Raw genomic sequence first — 23187 nt, 5'->3', positions numbered from 1 at the left:
TTACTATGGGGGATGAATTACTATATGGGGGATTAATTACTATGGGGGATGAATTACTATAAGGGGGATGAATTACTATGGGGGATGAATTACTATATGGGGGATGAATTACTATGGGGGATGAATTACTATAGGGGGGATGAATTACTATGGGGGATGAATTACTATATGGGGGATGAATTACTATGGGGAATGAATTACTACAGGGGGGATGAATTACTATATGGGGGATGAATTACTATGGGGGATGAATTACTATAGGGGGGATGAATTACTATGGGGGATGAATTACTATATGGGGGATGAATTACTATATGGGGGATGAATTACTATGGGGAATGAATTACTATAGGGGGGATGAATTACTATATGGGGGATGAATTACTATATGGGGGATGAATTACTATGGGGGATGAATTACTATATGGGGGATGAATTACTATGGGGGATGAATTACTATATGGGGGATGAATTACTATATGGGGGATGAATTACTATGGGGGATGAATTACTATGGGGGATGAATTACTATATGGGGGATGAATTACTATATGGGGGATGAATTACTATATGGGAGATTAATTACTATGGGGGATGAATTACTATAAAAACTTATTGAAACTAAAAACAGTGTACCATCCTATGTATTTTCAGTTTTAAAGATGTGGCTCTCAAAATAATTTTCAATCGTGGTTTTGGCGAGATTTGGCTCAGTTGAAAAAAAAGGTTGCCCACCACTAGTTTATAGGATCTAATTTAATATATTTATGCTTCTTCTGCTGTATCTTGTGTGCCCAATATATCTTTCAGGTTTCTTGTGCTAGCAGGTGAAATCTAGTAAACTTTACTTAGTAGGTAGGCACCCAGGTCAAAAAACACAATTGCAGACATATCACAAATTGAGTCCTTAAAGTATATAAGAAACCAATAAGGGGTGTCACACTCCACCTTATGTAAAGAGGTGTAGTATATACCAACAACTGAAGTATCAAGTTTAGGTGAACTGTTTATATTATTTTGTATACTACATTTAGGGTCTGCACAGTCAATACATTCTAAGGAATTTTGAGGAAAGCCTGAATACTGGCAACCTGCTTATTTCTTGGAGCTATTACATAAATCGAGTTTAAAGAATGACAGGAAGTGGTTGTAATCTAACATTTCATATTCCTGATATGTGCCTGCTGCACCAGGTATGACTTGTATGAAAAAGTATCTTGTTCTCTTTGTATTGCTTCCTTTGTGTGAAATCCCTGGTGTTCCTGCCAGCCCCTCTGCTTTCCTATTAAAAACTGACCACACTAAGCAGGAGAACACAACGTGGTCAGTTCTCTGGCTGTGCTGGAAACTCAGTGTGTTCTCACTAAAAAGCTTAGTGTTGTGTTGTGTTTCCCCCCCTCCTCCTATACAGATGATCACTTCTAAAAAAGGGGAACAAGGTATTTATAATGATTTTTTTCACATTAGGTTTTACATATGGAAGAAAGCAAAAAAGGGTGCACTCTCCTCGTGCATTACCGTATTACCATGATAAAAAAGGATTTATTTAATATGACAAAAGTATATACTCACAAACCAAGAGTCATGTAAACAAACAAGGAAAAAATGTGACAGTCCCAGCAAACAGTGGTCTTGCGACAGGGTTTAACGCATTTCGGGAAACAACTCCCTTCCTCAAAGCTAAAACCCCTAGACATGTTGGAAGCCTATATAGCTATATATGCTCCCCTATATAGGCTTCCAGCTTCCCTAAAGAGATGACTTTTCAGGGATTGCCAGACAGATTTGGGTAGGGAGTTTCAGAGGATGGGAGAGGCTCTGGAGAAATCCTGGAGATGAGCATGGGAGGAGAACATGTTTGCTATAATTAACTTAAGTGGGAATGCATAATGGAATATATGCTTATATGCTGTTCACTTTGCAAAGTAAATGTTCATATGATCGGAAATATGGTGAATCTATGTCTAGTCATATGCAAGTGAAATTAAAAAAAGCTGTTTTTTGCTTCCTCGTCACTGGTGACTGGCTTACGTGAACACAAGTAAACATTCAAGTGTTACTAAACTCACAACAGTAAATCAGTCTGTATATGCAGTAAAGCAAGCTTGTTATACCCACTGTGGAACTTAAGGGGTTAATCCTCTGCAGTGTGTAAAAAGGCTGTTTGATCCTGACTTCTCCTCTTGTTCAAATGTCCATGTCTTATCTCCTGATAAGACATACTAAACCGTAGCCATTCTGCACATGCTCAGTTTAGTGTGTATTGCTAGAGATGTGTTTTTTTTTCTTGGAAGAGTGCATGTGATCAGCACAGGGCCAACCAGCACTGTCCAGACAGAGGTCATGGGTTTTGCATCCTCCTAGAGCATAAAGAGAACTTCACCTACAAACTTTAACCAGTACTCTGCTGAACAGTAATAGAAAAGAGAAATGAGAAAAGGTATTTAGCAGTTTATATTTGCTAACATAATTGCACTTCCATGTTCTGTGTACTGTGGGAGACCAGATATAGTGAACGCAGGGTCCTGGGTTTAGTAAAACTTTAAGTTTCTATTTATTTTATAGGCTAACAGACTCTATTTCTCTAGTAAATCAGCTTCAGTGTCTGTGAAATGGGCCACTAGAGTAAAGAAAAACCTGGTACAAAATAGGTACAGATCCCATGCAGATATTTCAGTTTTCTACATTTCCAAATAACATTACAATCCAAAATATTTTTGAACATAAATTATCATTTTCCTTTCTTTGTACAGTTTATTTATATTATGCATACCTCAGCAAAAATATGTTAATGTCATATTTTTACATCTATTTTCGTATTTTCTACATATAATTTAATTTTAAAAGGCTAAATAAACTAGTGGTGAAATCAATTACACACACAGATAGTTTATCCCAACCCTTTCAATGGATGACCAGCATCAGTCATTATCAGGTGACCTTTGACTTACCCTCTTTTTTTTTCTTGTTGCCTTCAATAAACAACAAATGAAAAGCAAACAAAAATAAACAACTTTAAACCCGTTTTATATTTCCTTTTCAACTCAAGATGTTTAGCTGCATTACCTGACTTTAACCTCTTGGTGTCACTATTTGACTATATTATTTTCATTTGCTCTTTTGGAATATACTCTATATCCAAGTAATTTTCACTAGTCTCACACTGCAGCTCCGAAAGAAATACTGCAATATTTTCATTGTGCATCCTGCAATTCAGGCTACTCATCAACATCTTGGATCTGTCAGATGCAATTCTTTCTTCATGGAGTAATGAAAGGACAACACCTTTGCCTGCTCACTTTGATTGATAACAAGATACAAGAACAGAGGGGATAATGATGTGGCAAGTGTTTACTTTTACCTTATTTCTATTGAAAGTCATTTTTGGTCAGTTACAGTATTCAATTTCTGAAGAGCTTAAAATAGGAACTGTAGTTGGGAATTTGGCAAACGATCTTGGGCTAAATATTAAAGAGTTAGCAGCAAAATTCCAGGTTGTTGCTGAAGATAAAATAGATTATTTTAGAGTGAATATAGAAAATGGGGACTTACTTGTTTCAGAGAGGATTGACAGAGAAACATTGTGCGGGGCGAAACAAAGCTGCTTTTTAAACCTGGAAGCTGTCATAGAAAATCCGCTGAATGTCTACACCATCACTGTTCAAATCCAGGATGTGAATGATAATCTGCCTACCTTTTCAAAAAACAATTTCAGTATAGAAGTTAGTGAATTTACCTTGCCAGGTGCACGGTTTTCTTTAGGAAATGCTCAAGATCCAGATCTTAGTACTAATTCTGTACAAAGCTATACCCTGACTGCCAATAAATACTTCAGTCTTGGAGAAAGAATTACCAAGGATGGAATTAAATATCCTGAGATTGTTTTGGAAAACGCACTAGATAGAGAAAAACAAAGTTTATATGAGTTCATTTTGACTGCTTATGATGGAGGACAACCTCCCAAATCTGGTACTGCCACAGTTAAAATAGATGTTCAGGATGATAATGATAATTATCCTATTTTCGCTCAAGACACATACCACATACGATTACAAGAGAATGCACCTGTGGATTTTCTAGTAATTGACTTAAATGCTACTGATGATGACGAGGGATCTAATGCCCAAATAACCTATTCATTTAATCATATCCCCGAAAGCGCTCGCCGGATATTTTCTATAAATCCGCAATATGGTGATATTAGGATAATAGGAAGTTTGGACTATGAAATTGCAGATTCTTATGAAATTACTGTCGAAGCTAAAGATGGTGGTGGCCATGCCACACATTGCAAAATATCAATACAGGTGACTGACATGAATGACAATATTCCAGAAATTACGGTTACATCTGTCTCTCCGGCGATTCCAGAGGACTCTCCACCTGGCACTGTCATAGCCTTAATTAAAATTCGGGATTTGGATTCTGGAAAGAATGGTGAAGTTATATGTCAGCTCTACAATACAATGCCTTTTAAACTAATACCACTATCTAGTAGTTACTATAAACTTGTAACTGCAGAAAACATGGATCGAGAGAGAAATTTGGGGTATAACATAACAATCCACTGTGTGGATAATGGATCACCTACTTTATCCAGTAATAAAACCATTGAGTTGATGATTTTAGACGTGAATGACAATTCTCCTGTTTTTGAAAAGATGGAGTACATTATCTATATTGCTGAAAATAATCAGCCAGGGACTTTAATTTATAAAGTCCATGCATCGGATCTAGACCAGGATGACAATGGAAAAATTATATACAGTATTCTAAACAGCAAAGTAGAAGACATTCCAGTGCCATCATATATCTCCATAAACTCAGTGACAGGAGTTCTTTATGCACAGAGATCTTTTGACTATGAACAGTTACAGGAATTTCAATTCCAGGTGATGGCTATGGATTATGGATCTCCTCCTTTATGTAGTAATGTCACAATACGAGTATGTATCGTAGATAAAAATGATAATGCTCCTAAGATTCTCTACCCATCACCAGATACTGATGGCTCTGTGTTTGAATTTATTCCTTACTCAGCTGAGAAAGGTTATTTGGTGACAAAGGTTATTGCTGTTGATGCTGACTCTGGACACAATGCTTGGCTTTCTTATCATTTTCTACAAGTCCAGGAACCATCGTTGTTTGTTATTGGGCAACAAAATGGTGAAATCAGAATAGGACGAGATCTTCCAGACAAGGATTCTTTAAAGCAAAAAATTGTGGTGTTAGTGAAGGACAATGGCATTCCATTTCTGTCGTCTACAGTCACTTTGAACTTGGTTGTAGCTGAAAGCTTTCAGCAAGTTGTACCGGAATTCAAACAGCAACCCAAAAATCCAAATAATTCCTCTCATGCATCATTCTTTCTAGTAATTGCTATATCTCTGATTTCTTTTACGTTTGTTTTGACGGTCATAGGTGCAGTCATCTCTAAGTGTAGAAAATCGAATACCCCAACAACCTTTGGAACATATAGTAGAAATGTTTATCCTCAGTTTACACTGGGATGTCCTTCTGAGATCAGTGATACAAGTTTACCCTTTCCATTCTCATATGATGTTTGTGTAACACTTGATTCTAAGCAGAATGAAATTGCTTACCTAAAATCAGTACAGAATGTGCCCACAGACAATCTCATTGACACCGATGACTCAGCTGCTATCAGTGGTTCCACAAATCAAGATTTGCCTGCTAACAATATGGCAGAGGTATGGTGAAGTTATTCTTATATATGTCATTCTTTTGCATTTATGATGGCTCATGAGTTAACTGTTTAATAATAATAATAATAATAATATTAATAATAATAATATAAATCAGTTAGAGCTTTGAAATGTAACTGTATTCTGATAATGATTAGACTTTCACTTGCTGCTTTATTTAGCTTTTGGAACCAGTCCCTTTCAGTACCATGATAACTGTGTATGTGAGTAAAGAACTTACAAGATATAATGGCAAAAAAAATGCAATGCATCTCTGCAATACATGCCTATTTAATGTATTCATAATACATAAAGTGCACATTTTTTTATTTCAAATGTTTTTTGAGTTTTATAAGAAAAATACAAAGGAAGATTAGGCATATAATAGTGATAAGTAGCACAAATTATTGATACGGAGGAAAATATGTACATTGAGATATCAACCAGGTCATTAAAGCATTGCGTTGATTTACAGTACTGTAATGCATAATGTTAGTAGTACAATATCCATTTAAAAAAATTGAAAAATTGAAAAGATAAGAAAGAATAACGACCATTGAAGTGAACTTTTTTTTAAAGGATAAGCTGTAACTTATAAGCATCACCAGATTGTTCATAACATTGAAAAGAGAAACATAAAGAAAATAAATAATGAAAGAAAGTAATAAAATGGAGTACAGAATCAAAGCAAATTTAGTTATCATATCCTTGGAAGGGGCTAAACCCGAATTCTGGATCTAACTATACTAAAAAGGTAGATATAGTTTATACATCTTTCCTGAGTGCCTTTTTGGGTGACCAGATCTTATAACAAATCATTAGTAATACCTCATCTGGAATATGCAGTTCGGTTTTGGGCATGAATTCACAAAAGGAACATTGGGGAACTGGAGAAAGTACAGAGAAGGGCAACCAAACTGATAAGAAGCATGGAGGAGCTGAGCTATGAGGAGAGATTAGAGGAACTGAATTTATTCTCTCTTGAGAAGAGGAGATTAAGGGGGGATATGATCAACATGTATAAATACATCAGTGGTTCATATAGTGGACTCGGTATAGAGCTATTCACCCTGAGGTCATCACAGAGGACAAGGGGGCACTCTTTACATCTGGAGGAAAAGAAATTTAATCTCCAAACACAGAAAGGTTTCTTTACAGTGAGAGCTGTGAAAATGTGGAATAGACTCCCTCAAGAGTTGGTTCTGGCTACCTCAGTGGATTGCTTTATAAAAGGCCTGGATTCTGTCTTAGATACACAGAATATAACTGAATACTAACATTTGCAGGTAAAGTTGATCCAGGGAATATCCAATTTACTCTTGGGAGATCAGGAAGGAATTTTTTTCCTTGCAGGAGCAAATTGGATAATGCTTTGCTGGGTTTTTTGCCTTCCTCTGGATCAACTGTGGGTATAGTATTATAAACGTTTTTTTTTGTTTAATGGTTGAGCTGGATGGACGTTTGTCTTTTTTCAGCCAGACTAACTGTAAGAATTTTCTACTCAAAATGTGCGCATTTTTAAATTCACTATATTATTTACATCTACAATTGTCCATCTGCAAAGAATCTTTCAGTTTAACAATAATGATTACCTAGACTCCTGAAATGGGTGATTGTGTGCAGATCAGACCAGCATAAAAATATTCACGTGATTAAAAAAATAGCAAATTAAGTTTTTAATTTTATCACACTTAAATGTAATGGTTACAATATGAGCATATCTCTCCTGCTCTGATGAAAACAAATTACTGGAGTTAGAGTATTAGCTTTTGAATGGGAGGAAACTAATGTTTAAAGTTCTGCAGATTCCTTAACATCACTAAATAACATATTTTTTTTTTAAATGTGGAACATTTCATGAGAAAAGTTTTATGGCATCGGGCAGGTCAGTATATGGTATAAGTATGGTTTTATGCAGGTACGCTAGAAAAGGATAGATGTACTACAAAAAAATAGTGCAATGAAAGTGCTCTTATCCTTTAATGCAGTGTCTGTGGTCTTATAACCTCATATAAGAAAAAAATATTTTTCTTACTTAGTAAAATTGTTTAATACATTTATGTTTTCTCTGTGTTCATTTTGGAATAATCATATTTTCATATGCAGATGGTATCTGTCATATTTAAACCTCAGACATCTAGGGTCTTGTGTTCTCTTTGCTATTGACACAGTTGTGTCATCATGCCAAGATCACTAACATCATGTCAAGATCATTACAGTTCTTTAGGGCCCTAAGAAAGAAATTCCTGTTCCTATGAGTCTGTCAAAGGATTTAAAAAGATTGCAAAATTGTTTTAAATCCAATCATTGCACTGCAAGGAAAATAATGTACAAGTTGTGTAGAACCATTGGATCAGTAAGCAATGATTGGTTGACTGAAAATTTTGTTACATAGAATATAAACTAAATTGAAAAAATAAAATTAGACACATTTTTTTATAAATAGCTGAAAAAAAATGAGATAACATGCAGCATATTCATAGCTGCTTTTTTAACATAAATGTTAAGCATTATGTTGTTGAAAAATAGAAAGTATATACTTCATTTTTCTATGGTTGTTGCTGCAGCAACATTAGAAGTTCACACTCTCAATCAACATGAACTATTTTTAATCCTTATGCTGCTAGAATTATTAAATAGATATTAAATAGAGAGTATATAATATTTGCTTGTTTTAAACTTTTTTTTATATTACTTCCTAGGTAAATTACGTCAAGCATCTCAGGATTCTTTAGGAGGGAAGTAGGGGTTTTCTCAGCTAAGCACACCCTCCTGCTTTCATGCCTAAACTAGAGGGCAGATGGATTCCAGAAAGTGAATGCTACATTAATCATCTGCCCTTACTCAAGATGGCTACTGCCAGAAATGCTAGGAGGTGTTTTTCAATGCAATTTCTCAGCAAAATAAAGTATGAAGATATGGATGGATAGGTGCGTTTGCTTTGAATATTAAAATTAATTTTGGTTTGTGGTACTCAGAATCAGCGTAGTTCCACTTTAATAGAGAAAAAGGCAGATTACGACTTCTTTCACCAACACAGTTCCAGTAAGTGTAACTGCACATTGGATATCATCGTCATTTTTTACACCTATTAACACTGTACCTTCCTAATCTACAAAAATACTAATAGTTTCAGATTAATTTCTATATGCATTTTAATGAATAAAATTAACTATATTTTTTTAAAACTACATCCTAAATTTGTTTTGTGTTTTGTGTATTTATTTTCTTAAACAATGCTGTTCGTAATCTTTAAAATAATGTTTCCATTATGAAGCTTTTATACTTGGCTTTATAAACATAGAGTATAACAATCACACATAGTGCTTGCTGGAAAGGATACTATATATAATGTAAATGTTCTGTAGGCAGTTAAAACTGCCATACTTCTGTTTGCCCACTTGGTGTCAGTATAGGACTGTATTTTATTTAAAATCCATGTAACTGGTGAAATACCTATATAAATTTTACTACAGTCTTACAGTGCAGAAGAAAAGAAAGCACTGCAATATTACCACTGTGTATGCTGAGGCTTGGATGCTTCTGGACATCTTCAAAAATCGATTGCATTTGTAATGTTTATTCTTGCTTAATTACTTTATTAATGAAGATCAACAGCTAATGTTCTCCCATTTACAATGAATAGTACCAGAAGAGAGGGAACAAAAGGGGCAAAGCTATGGCAAGTATGTGGCTTTATTTTCTTTTTCTTTAACATTACATCTGGTCAGTTACAGTACTCTGTAGCAGAAGAACTGAAGAAAGGATCTGTTGTTTCAAATATGGCAAAAGACCTTGGGTTAGATGTTAAGGGATTAACACTCCGAAAATTCCAAATACTCCATAAAGCAAAGAAGCAGTATTTTGGTATTAATTTGGAAAATGGTAATTTATTTGTGTCAGAGAGGATTGACAGGGAAACATTATGCGGAGCTAAACAGAGCTGTTTTTTAAACCTTGAAGCGGTTATAGAAAATCCTCTAAACTTTTACACAATCAGCATTGAAATCCAGGATGTGAATGACAATTCGCCTACCTTTTCTAAGAAACGTTTTGATTTAGAAATTAGTGAAGTTACTTTAACAGGGACACACTTTGCTCTAGGCAATGCACAGGATCCAGATCTTGGCAGTAATTCTGTACAAAGCTATACTCTTGCTGGAAATGAACATTTTAGTCTTGGAGAAAGAACCACTAAGGATGGAATTAAATACCCAGAAATTATACTAGAAACGTCTCTGGACAGAGAACAGCAAAGTTCCTATGAGTTAATTTTGACTGCTAGAGATGGTGGAAAACCTCCTAAATCTGGTACAGCCATAGTTAAGATAGTTGTACAAGATTTTAATGATAATTTTCCTGTGTTTGCACAAGACACATATCATATCAGACTGCCTGAAAATGTACCGATTGGTTTCCTTGTAGTTCGTTTAAATGCAACCGATGAGGACGAAGGCTCCAATGCACATGTATCATATTCCTTCAGCCACATTACTGAAAATGCTCAACAATTATTTAACATTGATTCAATAAGTGGTGAAATAAGGTCGATTGGAAATTTGGACTATGAACTTTCAGATAATTATGAAATGACTGTAGAAGCTAAAGATGGTGGTGGTCATGTTACACATTGTAAAGTATCAGTTCAAGTGACTGATGTGAATGACAACATCCCAGAAATAACACTAACATCCCTTTTTGCAACAATTCCAGAGGATTCACCAATTGGTACAGTTATAGCAGTTATTAATATTCATGATTTAGATTCGGGCATGAATGCTGAGATTGTTTGTCAGATTTCAAATGCCTTACCTTTTCAACTTGTACCATCGTCAAGTAGTTATTACAAGCTTGTAACAGCAACCAGCTTGGACCGAGAAATCATTTTTGTGTACAATATTACCATTAATTGTGTGGATAATGGCTCACCATCACTTTCTAGTAATAAAACCATTAGGTTAACTATATCAGATGTTAATGACAACCCTCCTGTTTTTGAGAAAACAAACTACATTGTCTATATTACAGAAAATAATCAACCAGGGACTTCAGTGCACAAGGTCCATGCTGTAGATCTGGATCGTGATGACAATGGCAAAATCACTTACAGCATTTTAAACAGCAATGTAGAAGAAATTCCAGTATCTTCATATGTTTCCATGAACTCCATTAGTGGAGTACTGTATGCTCAGAGATCATTTGACTTTGAACAGTTACGGGAATTTCAGTTCCAGGTGATAGCTAAAGACAGTGGATCTCCTCCTCTAAGCAGTAATGTCACAGTGAGGATTTGTATTGTTGATAAGAATGACAATGCTCCAAAGATCCTCTATCCATCACCGGACACTGAGGAATCTGCACTATTTGAATTTATACCTCATTACGCTGAGAAAGGTTATCTAGTAACCAAAGTAATTGCTATAGATGCTGACTCTGGACACAATGCTTGGCTCTCTTACCACTTCCTACAAGCACCTGACTCATCATTATTTAATATTGGCCAAAAAACTGGTGAAATTAGGATAAGAAGAGATCTTCAAGCCATAGATTCTTTAAGACAAAAGATTGTGGTTTTGGTGAAGGACAATGGAGTTCCATCACTGTCTTCTACAGTCACTTTAAATTTGGTTGTAGCTGAAAATTTTCAACAAGCTGTTCCAGAAATAAAACGGCAACCCAATATTTCAGATGCTTCATCGAATGTAACATTCTTCTTGGTAATAGCCATAGCCCTAATTTCTTTTTTATTTATTGTGACAGTGGTGATTATAATTATTGTTAAATGCAGAAAAACAAGTTCGGCAGTGAACTTGGGAGAGTTTAACAGAACTGTTTACCCTCAATTCACCCTGGGATGTCCCTCTGAGATCAGTGATGCGAGCTTACCTTTTCCATTCTCTTATGACGTGTGTGTGACTCTTGACCCAAAGCAGAATGAAATTGCTTATCTGAAACCAGTCCAGAATGTCCCCACAGATAATCTTATTGATACAGATGACTCAGCTCCTGCCAGTGGTTCTACAAACCAGGCTTTGAAAATCAGCAATGATGTTCAGGTATGTTGAATGCATGTACTTTTTACATGCCCAATTATTTTTAATAAATGAAAAGTATATGGCTTTTTTGACAGTTATATTTGTTTTTTAGGTTATATTTTTCCAGTAGTTCTATTTTTCCAGGCATGTGAGATCTTTTTTTCTACAAATAAACATTAAATACTTTTTTAACCCCCTCTGTTTGGGGTAACTTAAGTGCCAGAGGGTGTTTCCTACTACCTATATGTCCTTTTGTTTATGTGTATGCGCATGCCTGGCACACACACTAAACTGCTGCTTTCACTGTCAGACAGCAGAGCGCTTTGGCTAAAGAGTTGATTGGAGTGACCTGTGTGCAACATGATTGCTGTGATGACGGTTTACAATGATCACCAATGTCTTACTGCTATTACTTGCTGTTACAACAAATTTTGAGGTCCTCTTATAATGGTATCTGGTCCCGGCGAGAATCACCAAATTTATCCCTACTTATCCCTCTACATACTTTTGGGGTTGTAGTAAATTTGGTGGACGTGCCTGATTGTGCAGCAATTCTGGGTTGACAGCTTTAGAATTCTCTCAACCTTATTTGATAGGCCAATCTCTCCTGACTGCTTTTGCACTGTTGAATCATTGCCATTTGGATCTCAAAAAAGCACAATCGAAACTTGCTATTCAAATTCTAACAGCCTTGAAACAGACCATAGCAAAGGTCTGGAAATCCTCATCACTCTGTTTTATAGAATCCAAAAATATGGTCACTCAGGCAATGATCCACAGTAAAACTGAAGCAACCATCTTAGATATAATCCCATGACATTGGAAAATCTGGCAACAATGGGTGGATCACTTCCTTCCTCCCCATTTTGACATCTCAATATTGGAGCCCTAGCTCTACACCACCAACCCATAAAACTTTCTTAAACACCTTCCTGCCCTGACCTGGAGTCATCAACCTGTTCTCTCTCCTCTTTTTCTGGCCTTTCTCCTCTTTCTAGTTTCCCCACTCTCTCTCTACCCATTATCTTCTTTATTCAGCATTGGACAAGTGCTTTTGGTATTATGTGCCTTTTTCAAAAACTCTTATCCACTGTCCGCAATCTCTACCGATTGATGAGTATTGAGTACTTAAGCAGCTCATTTAGTATTGGGAGTTTAAATTCCCTTTATGTTTCATAGTTCTTTGCTGTACCATTACATCTTGATCTCATCCCACTATTGTATTTAACGGGATGTTCCGTCATACCTATCTGTGAATGTATGCAGAATAACAGTTTGTTTGTATCACTATATTATCCTGATCAAACTGTAATTTTCTACTTTACGATCTGCTCTAATAAAAATATTGAACAAGAAAATGCCTTTCACCAGATATGCATATGCAGATAAGGGATGTCTGTAGATAAAAACAAACTGCAGCTTTGATCAATGTTTAATAATGCTCTTGCTATAAGAGTAGGCCACTTATGAAACTATTAAAGACTGTCTTCAAACCTCCCAGAGATCTCTCTATCCTGCCTTGTTGCTAGGATGTTGCAAAGGCATGCCCAACTGTTAATGTTCACCTGCACCATTACAGGAGCGATGTATCAACTGAGCTCAGAGCTACTGCATCAGAGAAGAAAAAAATCCATTAAGGGGTTTGAACCAGAGAAAGACCCTGCTCCTGTGATGGTAGAGGTGAACAGTAACAGCTGGGCATATCTTAGTAACATCCTAGCAACAAGGCAGAATGGGGAAATGTAATCTCTGGGAGTTTTCCAGTCAGGCTTTATGAGGTAAGTAAATGGTCTACACCTATAGCATGGGCATTATTCAAGTTTGGTCAAAGCTGTACAGTTTGTTTAATTTACAGATGTCTCTTATCTGCATAGGCAGTGTTTGGTAGGTGAACTATGTCTTTAAACTAGGCTTGGTAGTTTATTGGTGATTATGTTGTATATATACATAAATACATATATACATAAAAGGTACAATAATAAAGGTCAACAAGGAAAAAAAAGAAAAAAAACATGAATATGGTAAATCTAACAGGGAAGAGAAACCAGTTTGTAAAAGTGACAGCAAGAATGCATTATTCTGAGTGTAGAAATATTATCATTTGTAACAGTTAGAGGAACCATTGTATAATTCAACCTTATTCCAACTCAAAGGCAAAATATAATATTATATATATATATATATATATATATATATATATATATATATTTACATATTACAAAAGAAAGAGCATTACCCACGGGTCAAACAGGGCACATCGGCCTAGTGCATTACCTTAAAAACATGTATTGATAGAAATAATAGGTGTTATACTCACACATGACAAAATTGTCAAAAGCACATCATGAAAGAACAGCACTGTCTAATCCACACTATGTGATTGTCCGCAATGGAATCTTGGACCTCCAACAAGCTAACGCATTTCGAGGACTTCCTTAGAACCTTGAGCTGTTCTTTCATGATGTGCTTTTTACATTATTGTCGTGTGAGTATAATACCTATTATTTTTATCAATAAATGTTTTTTAAGGTAATGCACTAGGCCGGGGCGCCCTCTGTTTGATTTCTTTGCATCCTGTGGGTGTGCACTACATATAGAATTGCTCAGGTGGAGGAGCACTGTACTGCTTACACAAGTTGTTTGGTCAGTAAATGCTAGAGTGTTTTTCATCTATGAATATATGGCCATTGGTCAACAATGTTTATATGGGGGACATCCACCACTTCTGTGCATATGTTTTTTATATAGTGGATGGATACATCTGCAGAATAGGAGACATGTTTATGGAGATGAATGCATGGTCATAAATTACCTCATAGGTGTTTAAGGGCTTTCTACTACTTCTGTGGACAGGAGCTAACAGTTTACTGCAGGTCTGTCATGGACCAGTAGCCCTTGGAACTGCTATCTTTGGAGAAAAAAACTGTTAATCCTGAAGGCAGCATAATACCTAATTTCACCAATATGGTTTTTATAGTTTGTAGATGTTCATCACCTTTAGTAATAGCTATAAAGTTGGAAGAACGTTACTGTGCTTACGAGGGTTTTTTGGCCATTGAATGCTACAGTGGTTTCATCTATGAATACATGGCCATTGGTCAACCCGTGTTTATCTGGGGGCTCCTACCTCCTGTAAGAATCCATGTTTTTCTGTACAGCCTATTATGAAGAGGCAGCCCTTGAAAAGAAACTGTTATCCACTTAGTCAACTTATAAAGAACAATTTTATAAGATCTGTGTTAAAAAAAATTTCATAAAAAAGGCACTCACCCCAACTACAAACAAATTCAATCACAATCGGTGAAAAACATATTACAAGTACACCCAATTGCTAATATCATTAAATGATTAAAAACATTCATCTAAATATTATCCAATAAATACATCAACATGTTTCATAAATTGAAAAGTGTCCGTAAATAATAATCCATCCACTGATTTTTTATCTACTTGTATGCCCAACACCTGTGTGAATTCCACTTGCTGCTGATTCACCACCACGTGCATTAAAATTGAATGCTTACCAGATCCATAATAATTCATGCATATCCCAAAAATCAAGGAGGAAGCACACACCACCAGGATCTTCTTTTGAATGAACCAGTATGACAATACGCACACTCAAGAAACAAAAATTCTTCCCATAGTGTAGCAAATTTTATTGAGTATGCAAAAGTTAAAAGATAAAAATACACTCACATTTAAAAGTGCTGCTCCCAGCACTTGCACAGCGCATATTGTGGTTAAAATTTCCAAGCACAGCCGCTCCAACAATCTGAGCCAATGTGCACCAAAAACAAGCTTCCTGATGATGCGATTTCACCAAATGCATTGAGGCCTGGCCTTTGTCATCATATCCGGTCCCTGAATACGTTACTTCTGGGTATGCTTTGAATCTTGATTCAAGGGTTTACACCTAAGCTACAGCCTAATAGAGCCATTTATTTCAAACCCATACAGCTGTTCCAGACTTGATGGCCATAATCAGAACAGTCTATGTAAATCATGGTTTCTATGGAGTAGATCTTAAAAACCAACAATGGCTCTGATGTGATTCACACTGGTTCAGTGAAAGGTAATTTGGTTCCTTGTAGCCTACCTCACAGTAACCTGTCTGGTTTTGCTGTTTCATTAAACGTTTAAGGAATTTCTATGTTCTATTACAATATATATATATATATATATATATATATATATATATAATAAACATTTCTACATTTTATTCTATTTCATTTACAAGTTCTAATAAATGTGGATTGTAGAACGTTTATATTTAAAGCGATAGCATTAATTGACCAACAATAGATATCAACATTTTTTTTTTTCACGCATGATATCTAGTGTATTGTAGATATCATGCCACATAAAAACATGCTTTAAAAGCTTGAATTTCAATTTAATATGTGACATGTAAATTGTAATCATTCAACGTAAATGCTTCTACATTCATCAAATGGCTAATACTTTATTGCTACATCAATGCTTTTGATGTAATGATCATTGTTTATGTATTACTGGCATACATTATGTAAATGAAAAATAATACAGTTATATTGTTTTAAAAGAGTTCTGATGCACCTAAAATGTATGTATGCTCCCACACCTGCTCCGTAAATTAGATATTTGACAATTGAGGTGATTTTGTTCTCTACTTTGTTTCTAAGATTGATGACCAATTGGTCAGGAGACTACAGTATAACTGGTTGTAGTTTTATGAGATTTTCGGTTTCCATTTTTAAATATTGTTCTCTACTAAGCCTTGTTCATTTTGGATATCTTTGTGTTTTTCATATTCTGATTAAACCTCCACTTAATTACCCATTCATTTTTATGCTATATTATATGAGACATTTTAGTAATTGTAGTTTATCTTAACTGTACATCTAAAACTTGTATATTGATAATTTTGACACTTGTTCAATTCTCCAATCAAGATAAAACTGTTAAAGTTGAACTATAGTGTTCTGAATCCATTTATTTCTATATTCATATATTGCTAAATATATAGTTTATATCTATTTCAAATTTTAAAAAACCTTTGAGTTATAAATAAACATTTTATTGAAGCTTTAAGGCTATTTCTCAAATTGGAATGAGAAAGGCGAGTAGACATAGGGGCAGACTTAAATTAATTATGGTTCATTCAGATGTTTGTAAATCTGTGCTTGTGCTATTTAACTCTGCAGTATATTACAAACTTAGTAAACATGGGAAGAGTTTCCATCAAACTCAACTTGGTTGTACTGGTAAATATGCCTTTTTTTAACATTTTTTTTTTACGAATATTTCATATTTACTGAAAATGATAATATATTAAAAGAAAAAAATAAGCACACTTTTAATTGATTTAAGCATAATCATCCTATTTTTAATTACTGTAGAGTATCAGAAAATGGAAAAGTAAACAATCTACATTCATAAAATTTCATAACAGCAAATATTAGTAGGAATGTTAGCAACTGGAACAATTTTGAAAATAAAACTTAACAAAATATTTAAACCCCACTTTAAAAAATTTATATTTTCCATGACAATCTGTATAATAGTTGTGCATGAACATAAGTTGTTGGAAAAAATATAACATTTTGACAGATAAAAAAGGTTTAATAGAAGACTGAGATTGTACTAAGGCCTCAAATTCAATTTCATTTAAGAGTTTAAAAGAAATGTAATTCCTAATAGACAATTAGTTAATATATATATATAAAAAAAATTTGTTAAATGGTTCTTAACAAAATTGAACGTATCCCAATTCAAAATGGATGACATCTGTGCCCATCTTTTAAGGAATAAAGAGTTTCATTAGTACACCTGAAAAGAGATCAGCTTGATGTAATTATTCAAAAATAATAATGGTTAATTTAAAAAAAAAAAATCTGTGTATAGTTTGTCATTATATGTGTATGTACATAAGAACAGCCACATTTACTCAGTACATATATAGCCTCTGTATCCTGCTTTTCATTGCTACACAATGATTGCAAAGATAATATAGATGAAAGAGCAATAAGAAAGACATAATGTAAAATGTGATCATTATGTTAAAAAATACTTTAAGAGAAACTTTAACTTTGCAAGCTAGCTCTTAGTAGCAAATGCTAATTGTTCTTTCATTATGATTTTAATAGTGCTGACAGTTGCTGTCCTTATAAAAAAATATAATATGACCGGACAATAGATCCCATATCTTCTGTGTATGTACTGTATGTAAGTACTGTATCTATTTTTCTGTAAACATATAAAGTATTGTATGTATTCAGATAATGAAAGACCTTGTATGCTTGATTGTAGTATCCTTTATTTTGGATCAAGCCACAAGTGCACACATTCTAACCATAAGTCATTAATCCTAAAGCCCCACTCTGGATTAGTTTTCACCAACGCCCAAAAAAAAGTCTAAATGCCCTTTTTACTTACCTAAAGTCACAGTCATGTTGCAGTGTGGCCCAGAGGTTTGGTTTCTTTTCTGTTTACATCCTGCTTGGGTCCTACTTCAGGTGTCCATGTCAATGCCTGCATGATGTGAACACTTCATATTTGATGTCCAGTGGTGGAGGGTCCTCTTAGGGTTCAGAAGAGAACTGATGTTATCACAGGGGGAAGGTAGACAACTGGCAAACATGCTCCATCGCCCCATGAATTCATGGTTGCCACACCTGGAACTGGTGGCAGTGAGGGATTTGGAGGGGAAATGCTGACTTCCATCATCCAATCATGTGCAAACAAAAATGCTATTTTTTTTCCTTCTATGGGCCTTGATGTTCTTTGCAAAGTTACATTTTACCACATTCAGTAAACTCTGGGAAAATTCCCTAGCAAAGTACAACTTCCCTGGCAAAGTGGACATCCTATTTGTCTTTAGTAAATCAACCTAATTTTTATGTATACTATTTATTTTTAATGAGTGGTTAAGTTAAATTTTACTAGGCAGTCTGTATTGTTAACAAATATTGTAGTTTGTTATATGGTCTTCTTCAATTTATTTAGCAAAACAAATGAGACATTTTATTTTTAAACTGTATATTTTTACATTAATGTTTAACAATAAAATAACAAATTCATGTGATCTAATTGCTCTGAATCTCACTGTATATTTTAAATGTAGCTGCGTTCAATTTAGCCTCAACACCGCCTTGTAACCACAAGATGTCACTATTACACTGTAGAATCTTTTATTCACCTGCATGTGGAAGCCAAATTATTTTTCAGAGTCTTTAAAAGCAGATCCTTCAATAGGACATACTGCAGAATTTCCTTTGTACATCTTGCAATCTAGACTTATCTGGACAATTTCTCAAAAACACTGGATGTCACAGACTTTTGACTGAACTGTAGAGATTTGTCTGCTCATAATGAAGGATTCCAGAAGATGCAGAAACATAGAACCTATAGCAGCATGGCAAGTACTTTGGTTTCTTATATTTCTTTTCAATGCTATCCTTGGTCAGTTACAGTATTCAATTCCTGAAGAAATGAAGAGAGGGTCTGTCGTTGGTAACGTGGCAAAAGACCTTGGGCTAGATGTTACAGAATTAACTCTAAGAAAGTTTCAGATTATTCCCAAAATAAAAAAACAGTATTTCAGCGTTAATCTGGAAAATGGAGATTTACTAGTGCATGATGGTATTGATAGAGAAACAGTATGTGGATCTAAACCAAATTGTTTTTTAAACCTTGAAGCTGTAATAGAAAGTCCTCTTAGTTTTTATACTATCACAATTGAAATTCAGGATGTTAATGACAATGCACCTACTTTTTCTAAGACACTTTTTGATATAGGCATTAGCGAGCTTACATCACCTGGGGCGCACTTTGCATTGGCCAATGCACAGGATCCAGATGTAGGTGTCAACTCTATACAAAGATACACACTAACTGCTACTGACTACTTTAGCCTTGGAGAAAAGATTACAAAGGATGGTATAAAATACCCTGAAATTGTTTTAGAAAAAACTCTAGATAGAGAAAAGCAAAGTTTGTATGAATTAGTTGTAACAGCTGTAGATGGTGGACTACCTCCCAAATTTGGAACTGCCTTACTCAGGATTGTGGTTGAAGATGTTAATGACAATTTTCCTGTGTTTTCTCAAGACACATATCATGTGAGAATACTTGAAAATGCACCCCTGGGTTTTCTAGTAATTAATTTAAATGCAACTGATGAAGATGAAGGTTCAAATGCTCTAATAACTTATTCATTTATTCACATTCCTAAAAATGCACATGAAATATTTAATATTAATCCTGAAAGTGGTGATGTTAAACTAATAGGATCTTTGGACTATGAAGCTGCGGAGACTTATGAAATGACCATAGAAGCCAAGGATGGTGGTGGTCATGTCACCCACTGCAAGTTATCAATACAAGTGATTGATGTAAATGATAATGCCCCTGAAATAACAGTTACTTCCTTGTCTTCAGTAATTCCAGAGGATTCAGCCCATGGTACAGTCATCGCATTGATTAATATTCTTGATTTAGACTCTGGATTAAATGGTGAGGCTGTCTGTCAGATCTCAAATACCATGCCTTTTCAGCTAATACCCTCATCAAGTACCTACTATAAACTTGTAACTGCAGCAAGCATGGATCGGGAGAGCAACTCTGTGTATAATATTTCAATCCTCTGTGTGGACAGCGGATCTCTTCCACTTTCTAGCAATAAAACAATTCAGGTGAACATCTCAGATGTGAATGACCACCCACCTGTTTTTGAAACTTCCAACTATATTGTCTACATTGCAGAAAATAATCAACCAGGGACCTCCATACACAATGTGCATGCTTCAGATCTTGATCAGGATATGAATGGAAAAATTGCATACAGTATTTTAAATAGCAACATAGAGGAAATTCCAGTATCTTCATATGTTTCCATGAACTCCATATCAGGGACTCTTTATGCTCAGAGATCATTTGATTACGAACAGTTACGGGAGATTCAATTTCAAGTGATGGCTAAAGACAGTGGATCTCCCCCTCTAAGTAGTAATATCTCAGTAAGGATATGTATCATAGATAAGAATGATAATGCCCCTAAGATTCTCTACCCACCTTCAGATGCTGAAGAATCTGCCTTGTTTGAATTCATCCCCCACTCTGCTGAGAAGGGTTATCTTGTAACTAAAATAATTGCAGTGGATGCTGACTCTGGCCACAATGCCTGGCTTTCCTATCACATACTACAAGTTCCCGATCCATCTTTATTTATTCTTAACCAGCAAACTGGTGAACTCAAGATAGGTCGAGATCTTCAAGATATGGCCTCCTTAAGGCAAAAAATTGTGGTTTTGGTGAAGGACAATGGAGCCCCATCGCTTTCAGCTACTGTAACATTTAATTTGGTTGTGGCTGAAAACTTTCATCAAATTGTACCAGAAATTAGACGACAACCAAAACCATCAGAATCTTCATATAATGTAACATTTTACTTAGTAATAGCTATAGCTCTGATTTCCCTTTTGTTCATATTAACAGTGATTGCTACAATAGTTTACAAATGCAGGAAAACAAGTACCCCAACCTTGGGATCTTATAATAGAAATGTTTATCCTCAATTCACCCTGGGATGTCCTTCTGAGATTAGTGATGCAAGCTTGCCTTTTCCATTCTCATATGATGTGTGTGTGACTCTTGACTCAAAGCAGAATGAAATTGCTTATCTGAAGCTAGCCCAGAATGTCCCTACTGACAACCTCATTGATACCGAGGACTCATCTGCTGCCAATGGTTCCACAAATCAAGATTTAGCCTTTAATGGTGTGCAGGTATGTTCAATCATATTTTGTTTCCAATAGTATTCTTTTTAAACATGGTGCAACTCAGACCTGGATTGGCACTTTTTATCTTTGTTTTTTATTATTTAGTTCTGGCATATATGGATGACATTTTGAATTACATTTGATTTATCAATACATTTGTTGTAAATTATTATTTTATCTTGTACGTCTACTAGTGAGAAAAAAATGTTTATAGAGTGAAGAGCTAGGAATTACTCCTGTGGGCACAAATTCTTTACTACCCCAATGGTAGTAAACTTGTAAATAGTTTCTTTGGAATTTTTGCCTGTACCACATCCTTAATATGTGGGCACTCTTCCTCTCCACCACTTCTCATCAACAGTGTCTGTAACCCTGTATGGATCCCACACTTATTAATTAACAGGGCGTTATTATTTATGAAGCAGTGCATAATAAAAAAAAGGAGAGTTTTATAAAGTGGTTTGCATGTCACGATATAGTCAAAGCTTACTTTCCAGTGGTAGATGAGACAAAAAATATAGTGACATTGAACACCAGGAATTTTTTTTTTGTAATTTTCTACCCTAGGACAGAGCAGTCTGATTTTATAAACCCATTTACAATGTTTGCCTTGGGTATTATTTTCATGTTATTTAAAATATTTATAAACTTCATTTAATGGCACGGTCACGATTTAGTATGCAGTTTTCCTGCATGTGTCATTCTCACCTCTGCTGCAGTGCTTCTCCTAGATCTATGATTCCTTTCACATGTTTTGCTTGGCTTCTGTGCTCACCTATGGTCATCTCCTGCTATTCTGTAGGTTTATATTACCTTTCCCTTCCATCACTCCCTGGCCTTCCTCCCAGTTTGCTTTTCAAAAAAAAGAAATGCTCAGTGCAGCCTGTGTTTTCTGAGCAACTTCACAGCTCTCTAAGCTCCTGTTTGCTATTACATGTATTCAGTGTCTGACCCCCGTGTACTGACCCCGGCTTCATCTACCATCTGTGCTTGCTTGCCATCTGCCCTGACCTCGACATGTTTCCTGGATTTCCTGTTGTTTCTTACCGTTTATACTCTGCACATGTGAGTGGTCTTCGCAACCTCAGCTGGGCATACCTGTTCCAACCTCCTGCAAGTCAACCCCACCATCAAGGGCCCTGGTGGAGAAGCAGGCTGGGGGTTAGATTCCACGCCCTGGGGAAATGAAAGCTGACAAACTACAAGGGCTCACTATCACAGATGTCTTTTAGGGACTTGCAGCTTTGATGAACAGAAGAAACCCTATGAGTTGGCAGGTGGCAGGGTCAAGCTCTGCTTTAAAATAAAGTTCACATTTGCATATACAGTCATGGCCGAAATTGTTGGCACCCTTGATATTTCTCCAGGAAATCATGTATTTCTCACGAAACGTATTGCATTAACACATGTTTTGCTATACACATGTTTATTCCCTTTGTGTGTATTGGGACAAAACAAAAAAAGGGAGGAAAGAAAGCAAATTCGACATAATGTCACACAAACCTCCAAAAATGGGCTGGACAAAAGTATTGGCACCCTTTCACAACTGCGGATAAATAAGAATGTTACAAGCATGTGATGCTCCTGTAAACTCACCTGGGGCAAGTAACAGGTGTGGGCAATATAGAAATCACACCTGAAAGCAGATAAAAAGGAGAGACGTTCACTTAACCTTTGCATTGTGTG

General features: G+C 35.5%; 1 protein-coding gene across 7 annotated transcripts in view; it reads left to right on the top strand.

Moving 5' to 3' along the window:
• LOC149474319 (protocadherin gamma-C5-like) overlaps positions 1–23187 on the top strand; it is a 561663-nt gene that overhangs the window by 64191 nt on the left and 474285 nt on the right. The window contains exon 1 of one of the 7 annotated variants that reach the window (XM_089656068.1): positions 3258–5711. The exons of 4 other annotated variants lie outside the window; for them this stretch is intronic. In XM_089656068.1, coding sequence (XP_089512194.1) covers positions 3336–5711 — 2376 coding nt within the window. In that variant the 5' untranslated portion in view covers positions 3258–3335. Of the gene's footprint in view, positions 1–3257; positions 5712–9263; positions 11762–19005; positions 21508–23187 lie in introns of those variants that run through there. 2 more of the 7 variants (XM_089655583.1, XM_089655644.1) reach the window with 2 other exon arrangements.

This window comes from Staurois parvus, unplaced genomic scaffold (assembly GCF_062004578.1).
Source record: "Staurois parvus isolate SC_StPar_1 unplaced genomic scaffold, SC_StPar_1.0 ptg000006l, whole genome shotgun sequence".
NCBI classification, from domain to species: domain Eukaryota; kingdom Metazoa; phylum Chordata; class Amphibia; order Anura; family Ranidae; genus Staurois; species Staurois parvus.
Note: the sequence above shows the minus strand (reverse complement) of the source record. Positions and strands in the feature narration are given on the sequence as shown.